At 41.3% G+C, this 26,642-nt stretch overlaps 1 protein-coding gene across 3 annotated transcripts in view; it reads right to left on the bottom strand.

Annotated features, from left to right (window-relative positions):
- Window positions 1–1,352: 1,352 nt before the first annotated feature.
- Window positions 1,353–26,642, bottom strand: part of LOC113047813 (neuroepithelial cell-transforming gene 1 protein-like) — a 32,853-nt gene continuing 7,563 nt past the window's right edge. For 2 of the 3 annotated variants that reach the window (XM_026209117.1, XM_026209118.1), the window contains exons 3-11: window positions 20,692–20,754; window positions 5,045–5,320; window positions 4,550–4,612; window positions 4,272–4,368; window positions 4,116–4,192; window positions 3,755–4,012; window positions 3,489–3,659; window positions 3,151–3,337; window positions 1,353–3,061 (exon numbers count right to left, since the gene is read on the bottom strand). In XM_026209117.1, coding sequence (XP_026064902.1) covers window positions 2,631–3,061; window positions 3,151–3,337; window positions 3,489–3,659; window positions 3,755–4,012; window positions 4,116–4,192; window positions 4,272–4,368; window positions 4,550–4,612; window positions 5,045–5,320; window positions 20,692–20,754 — 1,623 coding nt within the window. In that variant the 3' untranslated portion in view covers window positions 1,353–2,630. Of the gene's footprint in view, window positions 3,062–3,150; window positions 3,338–3,488; window positions 3,660–3,754; window positions 4,013–4,115; window positions 4,193–4,271; window positions 4,369–4,549; window positions 4,613–5,044; window positions 5,321–7,976; window positions 8,282–20,691; window positions 20,755–26,642 lie in introns of those variants that run through there. The other variant, XM_026209119.1, reaches the window with a different exon arrangement.

Raw genomic sequence — 26,642 nt, 5'->3', positions numbered from 1 at the left:
CTTATGTAACCATGATTTACCCTGGAGCCATGAGTCCTTACATTTGTTTAGAGACTTAAGGGGGTAGGCGCTAATTCAGCGACTGTTCAAGTGGTTGTTTAGACGACATGTAGCGCTCTTCAAGGTCTTCGTTAGTGTAATATCAGGTTGTTTTCGCACACAAACTTAGATCTAAACGTTGTTATATTAAGAATGGTTTTATGAAAAGGTCAACCTCTCCCAAACCCCTTCTGGATAGACTCAATTACTGGAAAATGTTTGGTCTGTTCACAGTTGTAAACTGACCATCATCTGTTTGTTTGACTTCAGTGTAGACTCAATAAATACTGTGTGTGTCCTCCCTTACAGTGAGGAACAATGTAGTGTTGCTTCACAAAACAGACCCTCTTTATGATAACCCGACTCGCTCATAAATACTCACGCCCCTTCACTGACGTGTCTACATTAATAGTGTTTAATAAAGTAAATCCGCAACAGCAGGCAGCCTCCTCAGGGAAAATGAACGAACATTTGGAGAATTCCTTTATCCCTAAAAAGCAGACATGAGGCAATTTCTCCATAAAACCTGAACTCACTAAAAAGCGGCCTTGCCAAGCACAGAAAGGCCATTTTGAGCATGCAAGAGCCAAATGACTTAATGTGCGTAAAATCGATCCATGGACTCACTGGTTGAGATTAGCTTTAAAGAACCGATCTCATTCTTTAGACCCGTCGTCAACGTTCACACACAAGCTCTCTGATTGACCGTCAGACAAACAAAGCGATTGTGTGTTATTTGAATCCAGACTCCAAAGCGCGTCAGCGGATGTGCTAAGTAACTCCTGACAGCCCATTTGTTTTGGGCCTCCCACTGAACAGATTACCACAGGCAAATGACATCAGTGAAGGGGTTCACGGAGATAAATGAAGGTATTTGTTTAATACAGTCTTACTTTATGCAGCTTCCAAGTTGTAGATGAAAATGGAGAGGGGGTTTAGGGCAGTGGAGCTGGATAAGAGACAGATTCAGAGTAGAAAAATCATCCAAATGCTAAAAATGGAAGATGATTTGGGCACGTGGCCCACATTAGGGGATTTGTTTAAAGCGCTTTTAAGTGTTTCATTGTCAGCGGAGAAAAACACAGAAGTACTTTGACTAATTAACTTGCGTATGGGTGAATTTGTGGCTGTATGTTTATCGAATGCCTGTCTCCTTGGTATTTATGGAAACAATTTCAAGATAGCTTCGGCAATCGGCATGTAAGTTTAGGTTTAGTAATGTCTCGCAAATGCCTTTGGAAAACTTTAATGGGTTTAATGGGTTGTAATGTAGAACAGCAATTTACATCAGAAGAAGAGAGGGAACTCAGTTGTCAGATGCAAATCTTACACAGACTTTATTGTTCTTTTAATAGTTGATTTTTACACCACATACTGTACACACAAGGCACCGCAGTCCTTCTCAATAATGTACATCCTTTCTTCTAATTTACAAACATTTACAGTAGTCATAACATACTTTAACCTTCTTTAACTGTTAATTTCTTCTAAACCTACTTTCATTTTCCTTCTCAAAACAACACCTTGGTTTTTAAACCAGTGTATCAAACCTTTCTACTTCATGAAGACACTACGGAAATAAAAATAACAGCAAACCACTGCCAATGAATGGTTGCTAATAGTAGCGCCAGTCATCAAGTCCATCTAGTTGTCTCCAACTCTATTCCAAAGTTCCTTCTAAATCTCACATCAACATTTCTCAAGCCCTCATTAAACATTCAACTTTTCTTCTACCCAACAGTCCGTTTCTACATCAACTTTCTGCTTTGACAAGCATGTACAAGCACTGGGCCCTCATGATAATACAGGCAGGACTCGACAAGTAAAGCTCCATGCAAGATGCTACATTGAAATATTCATCCATCATTTTCAGGGGTGGAAAACATACGGCTCAGGTTTGATTTTTTTTGCATGAACAAAATAGCAAATTTTCCATTTGGACAGTTTAAAATCATATTGCTACAAAACAATTGTGTCCAGATAAATAATTATACAATCTGATTTAAATATAAAATGGAGCTGATAAAACACCTGTTTCATGGGAATGTACTTGTAAGACTTGCCTTCCAGTAGAGCTATGAATCAGTCTTTTACAAATTATTCATTGCTTTGGATATTTCATCTTTTTTTAATCAGTGGGTATTCTCCCCTTCTAAAAGCTAAACACAGTGCTTATAATAAAAACAAAAAAGAGCTACAGTAAATATCTTATAAAAAAAAAAGTAAACTTTTTAAAATCACAAAAAACAAATCAATATTAATAAAATAAAAGTATTACCAAACTAACAGTAAACAAGACTAGATGTGTGATCTTGCGCTTTCACACAAATCAGCATGGTGATTAAAAGTGTGCGGGATGTGTCTTCAATCCCTTGAGATCCACACAGTCGCCTCACAAATACTGTCTTTCTGGTACTGGTGCGGCCCACGTGGACCTGGGAGGGTTTTCGGGGGAGGGACTGGTAATAGTAGCTGCCATTGTGGACAGTAACACAGAAACACTGCTGTAGAAACACACAGTCCATACACACACATAAATACAAGTCCTCCGCACGGTGCCACTCCATGTGCACCCTGGGATAGTTCAGTCTTTACACCATGGTCTCCTTCCTCTTACCCAATGAACAGATTGAACGCTTGTCCTTTTTGGATTTGTGGGGCTGGAAGTGGGTGGAAATTGAAGATGATGAAGAGGACGAGGAGAGGGTGGAGGTTACAGAGGGTGTGGGACTCGGGGGCTCCTCTGAGCTGGGGGAGGAAGGGGCGGAGGCCGCGGCCCGTGGACAGTTCTCATCGGTCTCTTCCATATGGATGATGGTGGATGAGTGCCGTTTGGTGCAAACGTCATTACTTGCAGGGGTGGACAAGGATTCGTCCTCGAGGAGTGGCGAATCTTTCTGGCTCGATATGGCAGTGCGGAGGCAGTTGAGCCATTGCTGCTTGTGGAAGACGTCATTGACCTGCAGTGTATGGGACTGGCCCTGAGATGGGTCCTGGAAGCGTACCCGGAAGATGTTCTTGGCTAAAGAGAAAAAATATATTCCAATGAGCAAACGGAAACAAAAAATGAAAATGTGTGATCAGCTTGGTGTTGAGAATCATAAGCCTTACCTTTATCACCATTACTAAAAGCCCCTCGGAATGAGCCACCCACGCGGACGTCTCCGTCCTGCAGGTCTTCCAATACGAGATCCTGCACTGGGATTGGCTGGCGGTACACCTGGAAACAATGGCGATCATTCCGCGTCACAGGCCGGGTCAAGACCAGAACCTCCGTGAAGAGGAACACATGCAACTTCTATAAAGAGGGCAAAGGAAAAAGAGAGATCAGGTTATTGACATTTTGTTTCTGAATGTTGGACTGATTTGCAAGTATTAAAATGTTCTCTCCTGGTGCTCTCAATTATTCCCCTGTCATGTGTTTTAAAGACAAAAAGCAAAAAACTCACCGTGCCACTTTTGTTGCGAAGCTCCCCATGGCAAAGCAGGCTCTTGCACTGCTCTATGTGAGGGTCTTTCTGTCTGTCATCCAAATATTCCAGCTTATCGATATAGTATTGACACTCGGACTCTCCTTTCTTCATGTTTATGTCAGCCAACACGGCCTGAATGATGCTTATCTGGAGACAAGAAAGAAAGGCAGCATTAACACCAAATGTCACCTAAATGACTCCAGCTGAAAGCCTACGGTTGCTAGATTTGTGTTCGTACTTACCGCCTGCTCAAGGCTTGCTGTGTCTGGGTGATCTGGTGGTGTGTGTCTTAAAATCTCTTTCAGAAGAAGGGGGTATTTGACCAGTCGTGAGCGAGGGATGTCTAAGAAGCTCCACAAGTCTAGTTTCCTGCTGAAAGGTGACTCAAGGCAGCGCTGTAAGAAGTCCTGAACTCTTGGGTCCTGTTTCTTCTGGTCAAGCAAGGCTTTGGCGGCCAGCTGCTTACTGCAATATGCCCTGTACGCATTTAACCGTGGCAGCTGCGGAGGAAAGCGAGAGTTAGTCTTAACAATCTAATGATGCTCAACAGCTAATGTGTCTTTCCTAATAACGAAAAGACTATAAAGAGAGAGAGATATTTACCCAGTCCACAACAATCTTGCCGATCTGTCCCACTGTGCCATCTGGGCCAGTAGCCTTCGCCAACTGAGCGAGAAGATCTGATTGGGTAAAGAATAAGTTAGCACTATTTGTCATCATATATTCTAAAATAAACAAGATATTGTGTACAATATTCACCTTCATGAAGAGGAATATAAGCATCCAAGTCTCCAAAGATGGCTGTCAACTCCTCCTCGGTCATGATGGAAAGTTTTAGCATTGGGTCATGGTAAGCCTGGACACAAAAAATTAGAAAATGAGTAAATAACAGCAGCGTCTAATTTTACAGAGAGACATTTTTGGCTATAAATGGAGGAGGGAAGCGAGCCAACGTATCTGACTCAAAGCACAGCAAAAGAGCTTTTTTAGTCTGTTTGTTTTGAATGTTCTAGCAAAAAACATTGAAATGGACATACCTTTCGGGCTAATTTCAGGTCTTCAATCAGGTCATGTTCACCTCGAGACAGCTCAAAAATAGCCTGGAAAGACAAAAGGATCACATTCATAACCAATCATTTCTTTGGGATATTTTTAGTCAAGCCCCTACAAATCTGATTCCTCTGTTTGGTGGGAAATATTTGAGGGGCTCACAGTTTGCTGTAATGTCTGATTGCTAGCTCTAGCTGTGGATGAGAGGTGAAGGCTTTGTGTGTCAGACTGGCCAGTCTGTGTTAGCACTGTACGTCTGACTCTGAGCCGGACTGTGTGCCAAGAACACACGGCAAAAAAAACCAGCCAGACTGAGAGGTAGAGTGAGAGGAAGAACAGGGCGCTTTCCAAGCCCCAGGCCCTTTAGGTTTAATAAGTCACACAGCCCTGATTCAGTAGTGTCTGGCAGGGGGACTGAAAGTGGATTTAATAGTCTGGGTTTCTCAGTGCTGTCTGGATTCCATAGCGCCGACTGTACTCACCTCTTGTCTCTTAATCTCTTTGGAGGAAAAGGTTCCTTTCTGATGAACATCCAGGGTCTCAGACCAGAGTGTGCTGTTGCGTCGCTTGGGTGGCGTAGGAGCCGCGGCCTTGCTGCAGGGTTTCTGCTGGGGCACGCCCGGAGACCGCCCGTCACCCCGAAACGAGGCCTGGAGGGTCTGGCCGAAGCGTCGGACGGCCCCACTCTTTACGGGAGAGATGAGGTTCGCCAGCGAGGTCACTCGGCCGAGAGGCCGCACACGCTTAGTACAAGGTTCCTATGAAACACAAGGATGGAAATAAACGTTAAAACTTAACCATCCCCCTACTGATCACGACAGATTCCTTAGTGCTTAATTAACTGCACAACTGCCAACAGGAGAAGGCTAAAATCAAGAATAGAGCACAAGTTGCTGCTTCATGTAAACCGAGGCTATCGTAAGAGTCACTGTATACACACTCCACTATTTGCGGGTGTGAAGGGGTGAAAAGGAGGTCAGGATGATTGGTGTTTCCTGGGCGACAGACAGCTAGGCGGAAACTCCAGCCTCTGGAGTGAGCAGCTGTTATGCCAGTCATGTGAGATTGACCCCTCAGCAAAAAATAAATAAATAAATAAACATTATAAATACAAACACGAACAAAGACCTCTTTCTGACTGCGACCCTGGAGCCCAAGGTTTTAAGAGGTATGACTGGAATGTAGGAGACTCCAGTCAGCTGTCCCACTCTGATGACCCACACACTCAACATCATAGCCTAACTATAGCAAACAGGCCCCCTGATCAGGGTGGTTGTTCACTTAACAGACATAAATTTGCTCTCTCAAGGAGAAGTTTAAGAGCTGTTGGTTGTGTGTATTTATGTGGGTCATATGGACCACCACGGGGAGTTACAAATTTGACCCAGGTCTTTAAACAAGGTGCACTCCACTCCCCTCTACCCTGCTGCTCTCCCTCCTTTCTTCTATTTAGAACGGTTTATGGCTTCGTGTTGAGGCAGGCCCTGTAGCCCTTGCGTGAGAGAGATCGACACACCTGAAGCCCCTGGAAGAGGGGGAGGTGAGCAATCTCAAACCCTATATCCATAATGACTGGGGGGGTCAAAGCAAATGAGGTCTGAGACATTGATCCTACACTCTAGAAATCTGACTGAAAAATTCTCCTACCATTCCTGGAACAATGTGCGCTTTGTCATCAAAATAGTGTTTGCATCTTTCAAACAGTTGGAACAAAAAGCACTATGTGCTTGCACTTTTTAAATATGCACATTTCAATAGATTTTCCAATACTGGATTGTTTCCCAGCTGCTGAAAGTATATACATATTAAAAGGATGTGTTGTTCTCATCTTGGCAAAGCAAAACCAAGGAACCATTCCACTGACCAGCGGAGACAGCTGCCGAGCAGATCTACAACCTCATTTTAGCAGGAACTGCAACTGTGGCCCAAGCCCAACTGGACTTGACCACCCAGATCCGCCTACCCACCCTTCCTTTGCTGTAACATATGCAAGTAAACATGAAGACCACATCTGAACCTTCTCTACCGGTGGCCAAAAACACAAGATGTTGGGGAGATTGACCTAGAGGAAGCAGTCTGGCTAAAAATTGAATTCAAATGAGCACAGCAGTGCCTGTGTGAGCTGTCATTGGCTCAAAACAAATAATCAGTGTTGTTGCTGCCCATTGCACTCTTCCTGCTGTTTAGGGAAACCCTGCAATAATAAACACTCCGGCTCTCTCTCCCTTTTTAGAAATTGTAGATTATCTAGTGGAAAGAGCAACATGTAGGCAGATAGACAGACTGATGGTGTGGCTATGTCTGGTTGTGTTGAGTCTTGGGGACCCCCTGGCAGTTGAATTGGGAGAACATAGCAGGGGGAAGCCTCCCCCACAGGAACCAATGTTTTAGACTACTGCTGTTTAGAAATGTGTGAATGTGCTTGCTTCAATTTATATTGGGGACAAAATTGTCACTAGAAATTGGCTAAATTTGATAATACTTTCCATTAGAAATGCCCCCCCAAAATAAAGGAAAACATAATGTTTTGTAATATGATGAGTAATATAATATTGTCTTTTTTTATTCTTAACATGCAAAATATTTTATTGGTACATTAAATATTTTGTTATTCTTAGCTGTCACTAAAAAGGATAAGTCTATGGTATTTGTTTTTACTGTTCATTCCTCAATATCCATATAATGGACAGATTCAATCTAATTTCTTGCTGGCAAGCCATGCAAATGTCTACCTGGGAGTCAAACAAAATCTGTAATTAAAAAAAATGAATGAGGAGAACCAAATTGTATTTAAAGAACTGTGCCTCAGCCTTGAGCCACAACGTCCTAAAAATCTCCTGATTCATTCATAATTTGCTACTTCTGCTTTCGCCTTCCCGACAACTAAAACATTTCTGTGGCCACTTCCGAATCCGAGGTGAAACCGCAAACAGGAACAGAATCCCGCTGAAAAGAGTAGTGCGATAAAGGCGTCTTTCTGGGTCTTAAATGCATTTCTAAATAATAAGAACAGTGCTCTAACACACATGAGCTAGGGGCTGTGATTGCTTTCAGACAGTTGGAATGTTCTTCATCTCTGCATGCTCTCACACATTTTTGCCACCACAATGACAAACCGACAAAGACCATTTAAAAAAAAAGTTAAAGGGTAAACCAGTAACTCTATGACTAAAGGTAAGAAGCCTTTAGCCTTGTTGATTTGCAGATCACTCACTCAAGTCTCACCCTTGAGAAACACACCTGTGCCTTACTTCTCGTACACACAGACAAGTGTGTGTATGAGATAACAACAGGGCAAGGTTCTGACTTCGCTGATAAAGACAGTGAAGGGCACTCAAATGTTTTTATCAGGCAAGACGGGGAGCAAAGCAAACAAAAGGACCGAATTTGTGATTAATCGCCTTTGGGTCTTACCTCTAGTTCTTTGTAAGTCTGGTTCTGGTAGTCTATCTTCTGTAAAGTCCGTTTGATAGGTACCACACAAGGTTCATCGTAAGCCACCATTTCTTTCAATAAAATCCACTGGTTGGTTTCTGTTATTTCCAAGGGTCGGCAATAATCCACAAGTGATTCTTAAATAAATATATGATTTAACACAAGGGGTCTAAAACTGCCCCCCGCCAACTCGTGATTGTCCGCCTGAGCGGAGCTTTCTAAATACTAAACACACTCTCAGTGTATGTGCTCTAACAATCTCTAACTTTGTTCTAGGGATGTGAGGGGTAGGGAGTGCTCATATATAGAGTTTTGAAAGGGGCGGAGTCAGTGTATAAACTCACCAATGACGGAGGAGGGGATATGTAAAAGAATCTGAAGAAACAAAGTCTGAGAAAACCTGGCTATCTCTGCAACCTCAAATCAACAAAGCAAGATTTAGTCTACTAGATGTTACCAAATCAGAAATGTATTAACAAAACATGTCACGGTCTATAAAGCAAGAGAGCTTCTAAACCTTACGTAAAATCTTGTTTATTAAATAATCATTTTCATAAACTAGTTTTCTCTCTCAAAAACCCTAATTTAAAAATTTTGGACCTTAAAACAAACTAACCAAGCAAACCTCCCATATTCCCTAGTTTACATTTAAAGTTTTAAGATAAAATGAACAGTCCAGCTTTATGGTGAGTGATAGAAAGTCCGTTTCTATTTGCAATGTGGATTGGTTTATGTATGTCTGTGAGTTACATGAAGGGTGTAAAGTACAGGCATACTTGCTTTGTTTTGATAGATCTGTCTGATGAGAAACTGAGCCATTATCACCCACTCATTAGCATGGGGGGGTGATCAATTACAATATCAATCAGGGCTGAAGGAGCCACAGTGCACTGGTGGATGTCTGTGTATTGGAGGTGTGATAAATCAAAAAGCTTCACTGGTGTGAACCAGAAACTGACTCGAATCCTGCTTAACAAAAGCTGCTTTCTCTATTTTTCCCAGCGTACACAAAACAGCACAGCCGTTGACTTCACATTTGGGTGACCAAAAAGCCACTAAGGGTATGTTCACTACAGACCCAAATCTTTTACTGCTACCTTCCCACACTGTCAGCAGAGGTGTTAACTTCAGCTGCGCAAATGGACTAGCATGATGCGTCAGCTTGTTTTGGGAGAGATTTGTGTTAAAAAGTGCGAAAGGGTTGGGGTGCGTGCTAAAGCAAATGAAGATGAACGATGTGCAGACTCGAAGCTCTCCCTCCTGTGTCAATACAAGAGTGTGAAACAGGACGTACATTAGTGTGTTTAGATTAGGACGTCTTCCACTGCTCAGTGGACGGGTCAAAGAGAAGCAGGGTTATTTGATAATAAAGCTGCGTTCATTTACATGTTATATATATATATATATATATATATATATATATATATATATATATATATATATATATATATATATATATATATATATATATATATAATTCAAATTATTATACTACCTATTTTCACAACTGTATATGTACATGTGTGTGTGCCTGCATGTACTTTTTTTCTGTCAAACTTGTATAAAATTGCGGGTGTATACATTTTACAGTTGTATGTATGTGGATGTGTGTGTATATATGAAATATTTAAGTTTACAAACTAAATAATTTTATAATTTAATAATAATTTAATTTAAACCCTAAATAATTTACATATGACTTATTTTCAGATACACTGTAATAAATTGTACTATTCTGGACTACGTTTTAAACTTTATTGCCAACACATTATTTCCTCCTTATGATAAATAATTTGTGTTGCTCATTTCGAAGTCTCTTTGGATACAAGTGCTAATAATTGAATATAACCCCCCCCCCCCCCCCAAAAAAAATCAATCAATAACAGGGTTCCCTTCTTTACTTTTCCCATGTGGACACACTTTCATACTGTTCTCGGCGTGTTTTGATGAGAGGTGTGGAAGGCAGATTGCATGAGAGCGCGGCTCAGCCTGCACCCCCTGCAGGCTAACACCTCGACACACATGACAGCTGGACATCTGGGTGTGAAGCACAAACACACCATCATACAAAAGTGACACACTCCATGCGGGCCATGTGTGAGCTTGCCTACTGGGGAAATGTGTGCTAGCTTGCTACAATCTGATAAACCTCTGCTGAATAGACAGTGAGCGGAAGCGTAAAGTGGATTGTGGTGCTGCCCCCTGGTGGATGATTAAATTCCACCAGGATGCATTATCTATACTTGTAAAGACTTTTTGATTATCAAAATAAAGAACACCATACGATAAAGCTTGCTAGACCATCTCTTCTGTCCAAGTTCTTTGAAAGTGTTCTGTTTCTCATCAGTGTGTGGGAAACGGTGTTTCACATGGTACCAAGTATTCCTGTCCCTTAACAAAGAAGTGGCTACAAGACAAGCCTGCACTGGGAATAGGCTGTAGTAGCATGTGACGTCTGCGTATGTAAGTGTACACCAACACAGAAACAGCAGCTGTTTTTCTCTGGAATCACTCTATCAATTGCGTCATGACCCATCCCTCATTTATTCATCTTCCGCTTCTGTGGAACCATTCTGGATCTTATCGGTCATTTTCCTCCACGATGCTTACAAATTGTAAATGCGATACCCATCATGTAAATGTAAATATGCCACACCAACATGACATTCCAAACCTGTATACATTTCATCTGTGGAGAAAATTAAGACATTTTGAAAAAAGTAGTTGATTTAAAAGCTATTTTATGGCTTCTGAAGACTTGGAAAATAGCACAAAAATGAAATGCTCATACCGCTTTTCCACCAGGGCCTGTGCCAGAGCTGGAGCCCAAATGGGATCCAGGCTGTACTTTTCTACTTTAAAAATCCTGGTTCTGAATCAACCCCAAGACCTTGCTGGTCTTGACCAAGGGCACATATGTTTTCAGTAGGTGGAGCTTCCACTACAGACCGCAGTTTGAAAGGCACTATTTTTAAAAGCTGTCGGAGTTCAGGTAAATTAAGAACAATAATTCAATATGTAAGTTCAGCAGTGGGCAGCAGAAGAGACAAACGTCACATGTTGGTGATGATATTATAACATTCACACATACTGTTCAAATTGGGATCTGTAATATATTCTAATGTTTTAAAAGAAGTATCTTCTGCTCTGCAACTCATTAATTTAGGTTAAATTGAGCTTTGTTGGTTTCACGAGTTCACATCTACGTATATTAATACCGTAAGTTTATGCGTATTTGGCGTGCTGTCCGGGTGGAGGGCTCCGAGCTCGGGATGTGGCCCGAACCCAGAGTACTCCCCCCGGTTGTGGTAAGAGTAGATGGATCTATAAGTGAGGAGAAATGGGGTGGAGGAGGGATGCTGAAAACCGTCAATGAACAGAGATAGGTTCTGCTGTTATTTATACCTTGTCATGAGTTGATTACTGATTGGTCTCCACTTGTGTTAATCAGGTAATTAATGAACTGCGACTGTTCCTCCCGAACTTTGTTATAAAACAGCATTTCACGAGTTCACATCTACGTATATTAATACCGTAAGTTTATGCGTATTTGGCGTGCTGTCCGGGTGGAGGGCTCCGAGCTCGGGATGTGGCCCGAACCCAGAGTACTCCCCCCAAAAACAAGAAAGCAAAAGGACAGCCGCCGGACTACGAACCCCCCAAAACGCAGAGATTTGGCGGGCTGACGTTTTTAGAAGTATGGTCGTTTGACCAGGAGATCTCGCATTGCCTCTGGCAGAAGTAGAGGAGCAGGCAGGTCCTGTTGGTTAATAGTTGAGGAAGAAGCAGTTACGATGTCAGGAAGACGGGCTCCACCGTCTGCCTGCGAGGTGTAATGATATATTGACTAGATGCGTAATGTATCCGCTGGGAGGCTGAGGCTCGCTGGACAGATAGAGGAAACAAATTATATTCCTGCATCCGCTGGAAGACTGGCTCGCTGGATGAAGAACAGAAAGAGATGGATGCATACTGCGTCCACTGGGAGACTGAGGCTCGCTGGACGGGTAGAGGAATGAATAGGTATTTACTGCGTCCGCTGAGACACTAGTGCTCGTTGGACAGACAGAGGAAAACCAATAGATATTACTGCGTCCGCTGGGAGACTGAGGCTCGCTGGACAGATATGGGAGACGAATTATGTCCCTGCGTCCGCTGGAAGACTGGGCTTGCTGGACGAAGAACAGGAAGAGATGGATGCATACTGCATGCGCTGAGAGACTAGTGCTCGCTGGACGGACAGGGAAATCAATGGATATTTCTGCGTCCGCTGGGAGACTAGTGCTCGCTGGACAAACAGTGGAAAAATGGATTTTATTGAATCCGCTGTGAGACTAGTGCTCGCGGACTGATAGAGGAAACAAATAGATATTTACTGGGTCCGCTGGGATGCTGAGGCTCGCTGGACGGACAGTGGAAATGAATAAATATTTACTGCGTCCGCTGAGAGACTAGTGCTCGCTGGACGGAGAGTGGAAACGAATAAATATTTACTGCGTCCGCTGAGAGACTCGTGCTCACTGGACGGACAGTGGAAACGGATGAATATTTACTGCGTCCGCTGAGAGACTCGTGCTCGCTGGACGGGCAGTGGAAACGAATAAATATTAACTGCGTCCGCTGAGAGACTAGTGCTCGCTGGAAGGAGAGTGGAAACGAATAAATATTTACTGCGTCCGCTGAGAGACTAGTGCTCGCTGGACGGAGAGTGGAAACGAATAAATATTTACTGCGTCCGCTGAGAGACTCGTGCTCACTGGACGGACAGTGGAAACGGATGAATATTTACTGCGTCCGCTGAGAGACTGGTGCTCGCTGGACGGGCAGTGGAAACGAATAAATATTAACTGCGTCCGCTGAGAGACTCATGCTCGCTGGACGGGCAGTGGAAACGAATAAATATTTACTGCGTCCTCTGAGAGACTGGTGCTCGCTGGACGGACAGTGGAAACGAATAAATATTTACTGCGTCCGCTGAGAGACTCGTGCTCGCTGGACGGGCAGTGGAAACGAATAAATATTTACTGCGTCCTCTGAGAGACTGGTGCTCGCTGGACGGGCAGTGGAAACGAATAAATATTTACTGCGTCCTCTGAGAGACTGGTGCTCGCTGGACGGGCAGTGGAAATGAATAAATATTTACTGCGTCCTCTGAGAGACTGGTGCTCGCTGGACGGGCAGTGGAAACTAATAAATATTTACTGCGTCCGCTGAGAGACTCGTGCTCGCTGGACGGGCAGTGGAAATGAATAAATATTTATTGCGTCCGCTGAGAGACTCGTGCTCGCTGGATGGACTTACTGCGTCCGCTGAGAGACTGGTGCTCGCTGGACGGGCAGTGGAAACTAATAAATATTTACTGCGTCCGCTGAGAGACTCGTGCTCGCTGGACGGGCAGTGGAAACTAATAAATATTTACTGCGTCCGCTGAGAGACTCGTGCTCGCTGGACGGGCAGTGGAAACGAATAAATATTTACTGCGTCCGTTGAGAGACTCGTGCTCGCTGGACGGGCAGTGGAAACGAATATATATTTACTGCGTCCGTTGAGAGACTCGTGCTCACTGGAGGGACAGTGGAAACAAATAAATATTTACTGCGTCCGCTGAGAGACTGGTGCTCTCTGGACGGACAGTGGAAACGGATAAATATTTACTGCGTCTGCTGAGAGACTTTTAAATTAAAAATTTATTATGTTTGAGAACGGCGAATTATGCAGAGGCTAATGTGACTGGGAATGTGGGGAATCGAAGCTGATCATAAACCCTTGTTGAAATTCACGTCGCTTACAGTGAAAACTGAACAGCTTATTTCAGTGAAATAGCTTAACATGATGACTTTTTTTTTTTTTTTTTTTTTTTTTTTATATATATATATATATATATATGAGGGAGGTACAGAAAAGGCTCCTGCGGGAGCAGGCACTGCTGCGGCAGTGAGGAGATACGAAAGGGGCTTTTGCGGGAGCAGACACTGCTGCGGCAGTGAGGAGATATGGAAAAGGCTCCTGTGGAAGCAGCTCTGCATTTAACCCATCCAAGTGCACACACGGCAGTGAACGCGCACACACCGTGAACGCACACCCGGAGCAGTAGGCAACCATTTATGCTGCGGTGCCCAGGGAGCAGCTGGGGGTTCGGTGCCCTGCTCAAGGACACCTCAGTCATGGCATGGCCGGGCCGTGACTCGAACCCACGACCCTAGGGTTAGGAGTCCACTCTCTAACCACTGGGCCCTGAGTTCCCCCTCCTTGACTGTGGGAAGAGTAGACAGGTTAGTAACATTTTCAACCTTTGTTCATTTTCAACCAATGTGGAGGAAGTTTTTTACAGTATAAAATAAGAGGCAAAAATTATTTTACTATTGTAAATATGAGTTTATGACAGCATTTATAATTAAACCACGGTAGCAATAAATTTACCATTGTCTGAGACGTCATGAAATGTTCTTTAGCATCGTGACCATAGAATGTAGTCATGGTTCTGCAAGGTTTAGCATGGTTTCCAGAGATCTGGAGCTGATTCTGGGTAGCTCGGTGGTTTGTGACTGTTGTCTCGTGGCGCTGTCTTTTAAGGGGCCGTTCACCCTTTTTTTTTTTTTTTTTTTTCTCTTCTCAGGCGCGTTCGCACCGCATCGAGTTGAAAACATCTCAACTTTTCAGGATGCCGCAGCGCAAGAATATCAGACCTGAACCAGGAAGTTGGTCACCAGATCACAGGGTAACCAGTTAAATTGCATGGAGACACCGGAGAGCGCCTAGATGTTCCTCTGAGGTGCTCGCTCATCGCAGTTGTGCTGCCGTGGTACACCATATCGGTTTTGCAAAGGGAACAAAGAGACGTTTTATTTGTCCTCTGTTTAAAGTATTCTCATACTTTTAATAACAGTGGTCTCTGTTTGTGATAGAATGCAACTTCTTCATTCGCCGTATGCCATTATGCGAGATGTAAACAGTGTGACGCGTCCACACATTGCGCGCGCGTCGACGTATTTTTGTAGTCAACGTAAACGATGATGTCGACACGTCGTTGCAGCACTAATTAGTGGTGGAAATTATGATTCTTTCTAGAGATTCGTTCATTTTCGGTTCATTCACCAAAATGATTAGTTCAGAGATAAAATCTTCGTTTTACACAGAATATGGGTGTACTCACTGCGTTTGACCACCAAAGCGCGGTTCGTTTGACTAGTGTGAGTGCTCCGAATCATGCCCGGGCGCGGCTCGATTAGCTGGCCCTGGCCCGCTTGGAAGAGGTGGGCCAGGGCACGGTTCAGTTGGACTCGGGCGCGGTTCGCATGCAGTGTGAGCGCTAACCATGCCGGAGCACGGAAAAGGACGAGTTGAGTCACGGTTTTGCGACGCTCCAAAACCAACATGGCAGGGAAAGGGTCACTTTTGGTCTACGGCAGAAGTGCAAAACGCATAAAAACTAAAACTGCAAAGTCCTTGCTGCACTTCAGTTGGTACATTGCAAACATCCTCATACGAGCAGCGCGATTACGTGCAAATTTTCGTGCCACTAAGGCGACACATCTGTTTAACAACAGGCTGTGGACCAAACAATACAAAATTATCCACAAAGAAAACGAAGCGATGCACTCCATGGTGTTCAGAGAGCGCCGCTCTTCCTGTTTATCCCGAAACTGTCTCACCATAATGACGTAAGCGTGCTCCGGCACGAATGCTGAAACCCTATATGTGAGTGCAGGCCAGAGGGGGAGTGGGGAGGGGGGACAAGCGTACTCGGGCCCGGTTCATGGCAACCGTGCCTAGTGTGAGTACACACTATGCCAGCAGGTGGCAAAAGAGTGTATTATGTGTCGTCTTACGTCAACGAACGCATTCACTTGTTACAAAAATGATCTGGCTTTATTAAAATGTGTGTATAATCGCGTTCAATATATGAAGTCTAATTGAGTTGTTCAGATGAACAAAGCACAGGGTTTCTTGCCTAATTAGCATTTTAATTGTTTGGTCAGACAGTCTGTATATTATATATTCACATTCATAAATCGGGGATTAACCTTTCTTTTACGGTCTATGGATTAAACGTGGAGTTGCTAAATATCAAAACAAGCGTATGTGCACAGTACTGTACCTATAACTGCGCTTTGCATTTTCGAGATTGACATGCTAAAATAGCAGATTAACCCAGTTTACTCTAATTCATTTTGTTCGCGAACAAGATAAGCTATGTGCCAGTTCATTTAATTCACAAACGACATGTATCCGTTTATTCAGTTCGTTCACGAATGACAAGTGTGCCAGTTCAGTCATTTCACTCACGAACGATAAGATCTCTAGATCTAGTTCAGACTCATATGAAACTCGTTCATTGAAGGGCGTATTCGTTACTACATTCAACAAATCACATACTCTGTCACATCTCATACTCGAAGGCTATCGGCTCGATGTTGAGTAATTCTTTGACAGGATGAAACGGTTGTTACCCGGTTTACTGAGCTGCGCATGCGCTGCTTAAAGCGCCGCGCTGCTATGAAGGGAGGAACTTTACTGAACGAGAAATATGAGTCAGTGGATAACATGGACGATTTGTTCGCCTAAAAGATTCGTTCACCTAAAAGATTCGTTCAAAAAGAACGATTCGTTTACGAACGACACATCACTAGTACTAATGGATACATCTGAAACACTGGTTTCACGTTGTAGTATAGACTGTGGAAACAGAGGCTTCTGAAAACTATGAGAATCATTATGCAATGAAAATCATTATGTCTGTAAAACATACCAACAGACATGATTATGGCAATAACGTTAATTGCAGTTATGTGCTATTCACTTACAAGCAGTTCTAAAGATATTTACTTGTATGCTTTCATATTACGGTCCTAGAAAAACTCAGAATTTACTCACACTGCTGTCCTGCGGCAAAATGAGGGTATAATGATCACGCCAGTAGATGGTGAAATATGTCCCCAAGGAAATTGGTCCTGCCAGAATAATTGCATGAAACTTGTCTGTAAAACCTCAGTGAGGTTTAAACATGCACGGTAAGGCAGATGATATCTTTGGACATTTCAGTGTGGATGATGACTACCTCATGGCCTGATTTAACAAACTTTAAGCCTCCTTTCCACAGCACGCGACATTTGTACACGATTGTCGCATTTCTCCCTCTCGTGGCAGGCGTGCTTAACTTTCAAACTGGTCGTGCAGTAGCCCTAACTGTTACCTTGACATGTTCACCATGGTAAAGTTAATAATTTGAATGAATATAATGTTTAATGTATGAATACATCATCACAAATCAGATTACCCCCTAAATAAAAACAGTAGGTTTTATGGGGCTAATCACGTAAATAATGATTTAATAATTATTTCTGCCATAATTACTATGAACCACCATTTTACATAAATTATGTTGAAGAATAATGTCAAGGTTAACAAAATATAGGTAATTCTGACCTCGCACCGAAAGATCACATCCGGTCGGGCGTTTGCACACGGCCTGGTCGCAGAAGTTTAAATATTTGAACGCATCCGAGGCTCAATTTGGATCTGAATTTCCACATACATATGTGAACGGAACTCCACGCGGCTCTCGCACTACTTCTGGCCGCAAACCTGTATTTACCGTCTTCATCTGAAAATGTATTGATTTATGACGCTCGGTCTGCGCCGCTAGAGGAGGCGGCCTCAAACTGCGCCTCGGCCTGAAAAAGCCGTGGTGAAAGGCTGAGCCGCTGCGGGAAGTGAAAGAGGCTTGCTGCAGTAAGAACTGAGGAGCGGGCTGGTTGAATGCCTGCTGGTACTGCGATTCCAGCGCTCAAAGAGAGCCCGGTCTTGATCGGATCAATTGTGGTGTCAAGCGAAGCGAGCTTGAACTTTGCACGGTCTATTGGCCACGACGTGTGGCTTGGCAAGAAGAGCAGCTGTCGCGATGACGTTTGATGGTGCTCAACGGCCGTGTTTAATGATCATGGTCAGCAAAGTAGCAGATCTGAAAAATCACCGGTATGGATCTCCTTGTTGGAAGGAAAATTTCGTCTGTGATAAGATGACGGACAGCGCGAACCGGGATGCTGAAAACCGTCAATGAACAGAGATAGGTTCTGCTGTTATTTATACCTTGTCATGAGTTGATTACTGATTGGTCTCCACTTGTGTTAATCAGGTAATTAATGAACTGCGACTGTTCCTCCCGAACTTTGTTATAAAACAGCATATAATGTCTGCTAGAAGGGATTATGTGACGATTAAGCATAAAAAGGCTATGATTTCATTGAGTACATAAGAACACTACACATTTCAAAGTCAAAATGCAGCGTGGGTGTTTTTATATGAATGTACCTCTGAAGGGAACAGGTTCTCTTCAGAAAGGTTTTGATGGCATTTTCATTAAGACTTTTCTATAATGCCTGATAATGTAGCATTTGTGATAGCAGTGCGTCTTTCGTGTACAGCCATTACCGGTAGGCTTGCTGCGCTAGACGGTGCTGACTGTGTACCGTTGTTAAGCCGCAACACCGGTTATGTCAATTGCCCACCACGGCACTGACCACACTGTCATTTTGATTTTTTTATAGTGATAAAAAACATTAATTTATCCAGTGAGGAGAGTGAGTCGAGCTGACTGACAAGAAGCGTGAGATGAGACAGAAAAGATGATGGTGGAGGATTTAGTTTGGATTCTGAAAAGCCTGTTTTCTGTTTTTGTTCAGACCAATGCGAAAATGGACCATGTTTTATGCAGAAAACACATACAGTTGTAAATTTTTAAAATATAAAAGATTCATAAAATATAAAATGTTTTAAATTAATATAATTATTTATAATTTTTGTTTTGTGAAAACCTTTTATCTGAACTGAAAATGTCCTTCTATGGTTTAATGTTCCCAGACATTCCCTACCCCACTCATATGGCATTAATTTAATTTATGGAGAACTCAAAAGGTGTCATAAATGTCAGTTCCTGACAGTCATTTGCAACATCCTCTTATAAATACAGAGAATGAAACTGAAACACAAAATCAGTCACAATGTGACTTGCAGTAAAAGTTTTTTTTTTTTTGTCGTCAGTTTTTTTCAGTACAGTGCGTTCGCTAAATGTGTGGAACCATAATTTGCTTAAGTATTTTTTTATTTTGGTGTGACAACAAAACTCTCAAACATCTACAAAAAAATAAATAAAAAAATAAACAATAAAAATCACATACATCCTAATCTCAAGTATATTTAACTACAATTGAGTCAATGCACCCTCAACGGAAGAGGTTGCCACCAAACAGAGCAGGTAACTAATAACACACCCCTCGGTCCAGACACATCCCACCCACGTACAGCCGCTTTCCTTTTCATTCTCACAGACTTGAACAATATATCGCAATCTGATCAGACTTCAAGCTACGCAAGTTAAATTAGTCATGGAGTAAGACCCTAAACTGTGACCATTTAAAGACATTGACACTTGCTATTAAAAAATATTCTATTTGCCAATGCAGGAAATTTTGTTATGAGTTGTTTTTGTGTAATTGCTAGTGGTGGGCGGTATGACCAAAAATTAATATCACGATATTTTACAAAATTATACCGGGATCACTGTGTATATAACAGTTTTTTTTTTTTTTTTTTTTTTTTTTTTTAAGTAGGCTACTGATGTAGATTGACTTAGAATGCCCCATTTTACTGTCATGCTGAGTGAATATCGTAAAGAATTCCACTCTAAACAGTGACGAAACACAACCAATTAATACATGTTAACCAGGAGTCACTCATTTATAAATTGCAACTTCTTCTGATAAAATCAACATGCACGTACAGTAGATGTTGAGCGGCTATGTGATGGATTTGGCTATGTTACTCTTTTGTCTCATGCAGTGCACTGCCTGGGTCTGAGTAACAGATTATTTAAAAAACACTGGTATTGCGTTATTTAAAAAATTTCTATCATAAGAAAAATATTTCCATTATTTGTGATTAACCGGTATACCGCCCAGCACTAGTAATAAACCTCAGCTTTTTTCCATTCCTAAAGGCATAAAGGCTCTAGTGAATCAGAGCTCTCTCATCTTGAAAGCGCAAGACTGATGAAAGTCATTTCAGGTATATTGTTCTGTCCTGTCTGTCAAATTACAGAAGATCTGGGTGTGCTCAGTGAGACTTCTTAATAAAAACGGTAAAAAACACTGGGTTGCTATGGAGGTGTACTTATAAGTTAACTGTTCCCTTTCAGATGGAGAAAAGTATAAAAAATAAAACCGAAAAGTCAAGATCAGTGCAGAGTCAAATTACAGAACTTGTTAGTTTACACAGCAGCGCATATTAATTAAGTCCTTACTGAAATGAGGATAATTGCTGACAGTAATCTTGGGAAGTTTATGGGTTTGAAAGAAATAATCTTTCGGATTTATCAGAGGAAAGATTTTCTAGGATTAAATTCCTCAAGGTTAAAAGGCTTTGATTTCTGCCACAAACAAGTGATTTCATCTAGGATTCTTGTGCAAAATGGCTTTGATTTTGCTGTCAAATATGGCAGAGGGAAGCTTATTTTTAATTTAGGTCTTTCTTGGTGTTGTTATTATGGGACTTTTGATGTTGTTTTGAGACATGCTGAGGACAGACTGACTTCAGGGAGTAATTTAAAAAGCAAGACCTCTTGATTTGTGTATTTTGAAAGATCTGTTGCGCCAAATCTGCCCTTGCAAAACCCATGCTGTTTTCCTAGTTTTCTTACCTTGAAGTCAAAGCTGCATAGACTGACTGCATCTGCGTCGTCCTTCTCTCTGCGCTTGCGTTTCTGCAAAAAGAAAACAGCCTATAAGAATCTGTTGCACAATACACATTTTACTAAAAGGGGAGACTTGCAAAGAATACAAAAACTTTTTGGCTCTGAGAGGGGAACCAAGGAAGACATCCTTTTTTCAACTTCTACGGTTTCCTTTAGTTTCCTGAAGAATATGCAATGTGCTACCTCAAAAGCTGGCATTATTATTACAATAGCTCCTATAGCTTATTTTTATACAATAAAAATAAAACATACTTTAAAAAGCTTTGGACAAACTATGCAAAAAAAAAAAAAAAAAAATGCATTGTTTATCGTCAAAAAGCACCTGATGGAGTTTTAACTTCACATTAAACTGCTCGTTTTATACAAACGCCAGCACAGACATGCATGTTCGGCCAAAAATTACCCTGAACTCTTGCACCTTTGGATGGGGAGCTGCGTGGAACATTACAAAAAATGCCATGCACACCGCCATGCGAAATGAGTTTGCATGCACTCAAAGTGAACTTCCAGCAACACCACGATGACGTCACATTTTTTGATATACTCACAATGTAGAGGGCGACGCTTTGTTATTGCCCTAATGCTGTTTTAACTGGACTTTTCCCAAAACCACTTTACAAAATCACTCAATACAGGCCATTTAAGACCGTTTAGTTGGTAGCAAAGTTATAGCTTAATGAACCTTGAAAGAGCCCTTTGTTCTCCTTTAAGGTGAAAGCAATTTGTAAAGTCATGTGATCAAAACCAAACACCCTACAGCCAGTTCACCTAGAGTTTCATTGAAGCAATGAGTAGATAAGGCTAATTTAACATCATACCCATTCATGGCAAACAAGTTGGCAAAAACACTAAAACAATAAATGACAAGCTGTCATTTAGCAAATCCCCATTCACAGACAATGGGGGATAATTAATCTAGACCCTCATTGGAGGGTTTTAGTTGATTGCTGGCCAATCAGAAGCTGAGCTACTGAGTGAATCACAGATTACTCATGGTGTTTGGTTTTGAATGTTTTAATGGATAACGGAGATAAGCTGCTGCTTTTGTGTGTTATCTGAGAATGCAGAAAGGCTAATGGTCTGTAAGATTACAAGTGGCACTGATATTGCTAGTGTATTTTGATTAAAAAAAAAAAAAGTGTGTAAAGTAAAAAATTAGGTCAACATCAGAAAGAATTAAAAAGTAAAACTAAAGATTCAAAATAAGAAGAAAGAAAACTGAGATCAACAGAGAAAAGGTCAAAGTGATAGACAGGCCATGTATTTTGGCTCCAAACTGCATGTTCCTGATGGACAAACCATAAATGGATGTTACTGCAAATAATTTATGAGACCAAGCAGCTGCCAGCACAAAAAACATGAAATTATTATTATTACAACAAGCCCAATCAAAGTCATGTTTTTTGGACACTCAGGGGTCAGTAAGATCTAGGATGAAGAGTTTGTGCACATGATGACAAAGACGTGGTTTGCATACTGTGATTTTGAAAGGTCTGGACAAAAATGTATATGCATGAAGCCCATCTTTTAAAGAAAGAGCATTGATTACCAATCAATGAGGGGAAAAAGTCGAAAAAGCAAAAAAAAAAAAAAAAAAATTAATGGAAAGAGGCATTATGAAATGGTGTTTGCAACCCATTTAACTTCTGTAATGTAACATTTTCCAAGTAAAACTGGATATTCGATTAGAGAAAAAAGTAGACCTACAATCATTTTAACTGGGTGTGAAAAGTTGGACTCATGATGTTTGGTAGAAAGGAGCTGAAAAATTAGAGAGCCTGATGCTAGCTAAAAAAAAAAAAAAAAAGTTGTTTCAGAGAAGAAAAGGAAATTTTTAAAGTTGAGCAAGGCACTGAACCCACAGGCACTGGACCAAATAGCTGCCCACTGCTCCGGGTGTGTATTCACAGTGTGTGTGTTCCCTACTCAATGCTGTGTTTGTGCGCACTTGCATGGGTTAAATGCAGAGCAACAGTTCCAAATATGGGTTACCATACTTGGCAAATGTCACGACTTTAACTTTCATCGATTGTTCAGACAGTCTCATCAACTTCATTAAAGCTGCAGTCGGTAACTTTTGACGCTCTAGCGGTTAATAAACAGAACTGATTGCGTCTTGCGGAAGAACATCGTAGCCGGAACTACTTCTCTCTGTTTATGTCTATGAAGAATCACAAAGGTACTGGGTTACTCCGTCGCGGTACCCCCGAGGCAATCTAAAATAGTCAGAATATAAACACTTATTATAGGTGCACCCTAGTGACTCAGGACAAGCTAAAAACACTGTTTGGAAATGGATTCACAGTGTACTCGCTTATTATATACATTTTTCTACATTTTGAACACAAACAAAGTTACGGACCGCAGCTCTGATTGGTTGTTTCTTACCGGGAGCGGATGTATTTCTGTAAATGGCAATAGGACCACTGGGAGGAGCCAGAGGAGCTTGATTTTTTTTTTTTCACAGATCATCTGTCTCATATTCTACTGTCAGGACATAATGACAGGTTTAACATATGTGAAAAATATATTTTTACAAAAGTTACCTACTGCAGCTTTAAGCATGTCAACGTTACAAAAAAAGACTTAACAGCATGGTTTTCATGTTCTATAAGAAAGTCTCAAGCTGCTTCCTGTGTCTTCTGCAATCAATCTGACTCATATTGTAACAGTAATACAGAAACTACAGAAGAAAAACCACCAATGTTTTGTGTGAATGCCAAAACATCAAATCGCTTTCATAAGAACCATGTTAGTTTCCTTATGATTAAGTTAAATGCATTAAAGGATTAGTTCCGGAATAAAAATTTCCTGATACTTTACCAACCCCTCATGTCATCCAATATGTTCATGTCTTCCTGTTTTCAGTCAAATAAATACAATTTTTGAGGAAAACATTTCCAGGATTTTTCTCCATATAATGGACTTCAATGGTGGCCAACGGGTTGAAGGTCCACATTGCAGTTTCAAAGGGCTCTACACAATCCGAGACGAGAAACAGGGTCTTATTCAGCGAAACAATCACTCATTTAAAAAAAAAAAAAAAAATTACTATTCTTTTTAACCACATATGCAAGTCTTGCACTAGCTCCATGATACTCATCCACAAACTCACACATTACGTTTACACATTGGAAAGGTCATGTGCGGTTAAAATTAAAACATTAAGACTGCGATTTGGACCTTCAACTACCATTTAAGTCCATTATATGGAGAAAAATCCTGGAATCCTAGAAAGACATGAACATCTTGGATAGCATGAGGGTGAGAAAATTATCATAATTTTTATTCTGGAAGTGAACTTTTCCTTTAATACTTAATTTAATTAATTAAACCTGTTTCACACCACAAGCTTGAGCAGAGTAAAAGCAGTGGCTCCAAAGTAGGGTTGTGCCGATAGACGATAGTATCGTTTATCGACAATAGTCAGAGATATCAACGTAAGTCGTATAGTCAAGACGATATTAGGCTCCATCTCCTATTAATGTATTAAATTGTAGTAACTTGTTATAAAAAAAAATATTAGACTGCCTATTATAATTCGGCTATCAAACTGCCCAGCTATTTCACTTCAGCACCGCATTTCACACATACACATGCACGCACACACAAATGAGGATTAGAGCCTGTAGTCGTTGAAGTTCTAACGTTTTGATAACTCATTAAATCCAAGAAATGAAAGCGATAGAAAACGAGGAGTTGGTGTCCCAATCATTTAATGACAGGTACACAGCCACATGCTCTACTCATTTATAAGAGATCAACTCTTTCTTGATGTTACAAATAAAGTAAAGCCAAAATAAAACAAGGTGGCAGAGCGAACTTATCATCCATAGTGGTTCTCGCCTAGTCCTCCTCTTAAAGACTGATCACTTAACTTATAACGCACAATATGTGGTGATGACGTAGAAGGACTATGTGAGAACCACTATGGATGATAAGTTCACTCTGCCGCCTTGTTATTATTTTCATGTACACCGCACTATAATGTGATGTAAAATACATAGTTTTGGCTGTTACAAAGTCTCCATCCACAAACAGACGTACATTGTCTGCAGATATAAGGTGTTTCATTGCATTTTAACAAGTAATCTGAACAGCCTATATATGTGCAGTATTTTAAACCAACCCTCACTGAGTTTAAAGCCACAGTTATGATAGAATGCATCTCATTTTTGTTTCTGTGGCGGTGTGTCGTTCTCATCATGAGGCACGGTCCGGTGCGTTGTATGAGTGATGACTCGGTTAATTTCAACTTTAGTCAATATATGAACTTACCTGTTTTGAATAGCCTACTTTATATTTAAGGTGTTTGTTTATGTCCAATTATTAGTGTTAAACTGTTGGACTAAATCTACTATTAATTTTCACCATTTTTGTAGAACATTTAGACCAATAACTTCCGTGCACAAATACAGCGAGTATCGGATCGATGCATCACTAAATTTGACTCTTCATTTTCTTTTCTGACATACTCCAATTCTTGTTAAAACACACTAGACATGCTTATTCTTTGCATTTTTAGCACTTTTTGTGTGAAATCATATTTATTTTGTTCATGAAAAGTGTTGTCACTTTAATTGAGCATGAGTGGCTTGGCAAATATAGACTAGCCGCCAAAACAATGGCTTCAGCACTGCTCATGTGACGCTCCTGGTGTGAATACAATCGTTGGTTAATTTGGACAGCGGAAAAATACACGCTGCTCACACACCACCCAAGCTTGCAGTGTAAAACCAGCCTTGTAGACATAACAAAAACCTTTAAATTATCTAACAAAAATATACATGTTAGAAGACGATGAAACCAGATATTTGAACATGTCTGAGAAAGGTTTTTTCAAGTCGTCTTTGCATGTTGGCACAACAAGCTATCAAAATTGAATCCGGTAGTATCACAGAGGTCTGCAGGCTGCTTCCTGCGTAATCCATCTGTTGTTGCATAACCTTGTTCACCCTGCAGCTATGCAGACAGCCTTAACCAGAAGAACTACTTCCACATTAAAGACAAAGATTTTATGCTTTCATGTTCCAGGAGTCTGAGAGGGAATAAGAGATATAAATACTCTCTCACCTCGGCAGGGTGTTGAAGGTGAGGTAATGGTGCTCGAGCTGGAAGCCTAATGAGGCCCATGTGCCCGCTAGAAAAGTTAATGTGCATGTATTCATGAAAAAAAATTACATATCAAAGGAACATTCTGGCACAGGATAAAGCGGTCCATCGTCTTTCTAGCCTTTCCACCCCCAGTTTTCCTACTGATGAGAGATGGATTGCGTTTTGCTTGGCCTTCATAAACTTTGGAATGCTCTAATCGGGCTCTATTCACTCAAACTAGTTTGCTTTTAATGCTCAACTGATTCAGTGGGAATAAGGACTTTAGTTTTGTGGAAATTTGTGTTGGGAGAGAGATGCTTGGGAATTGGGAGGCAACTTGTGCATCAGCTGAACCAGAGGCATGCGATGCCATGAGAGGATTGAGATGTCATCAGTTGGCAACAATGTCCTGGTTAAGTGGAAAACTATTTCTGCAAAAACAATCATAAAGGGCAAGGGAAAAGTACACTTGCGAACTTGTGCAAAGGAAAAGGATGGGAGGTTTTTAAAAAAATTACCTTATGGGTGTAGTATTAGTTTCTGAGGCATGAAAACCGGTGAAATGTAGCAAAGCACCATTGAGGCTAAAGCATTCACGTCATTTAATATACAAAAGGTCACCTGTTGTGCGTCCAATTTTTTTTATATAAAAATTGTGTTCCCACTTTCAGGCAGTAATATACTGACATGGACTGGTAATGTGAAAGTGAATAGGACAGTCAGGCCTTATTTACTTGTGGCATTAATTGAGATTAGGTAGTTTACATCCATGAAGACCTTTAAAGCTGGGGTTAAAAATTACT

This window comes from Carassius auratus, chromosome 29 (assembly GCF_003368295.1).
Source record: "Carassius auratus strain Wakin chromosome 29, ASM336829v1, whole genome shotgun sequence".
NCBI lineage: Eukaryota > Metazoa > Chordata > Actinopteri > Cypriniformes > Cyprinidae > Carassius > Carassius auratus.
Note: the sequence above shows the minus strand (reverse complement) of the source record. Positions and strands in the feature narration are given on the sequence as shown.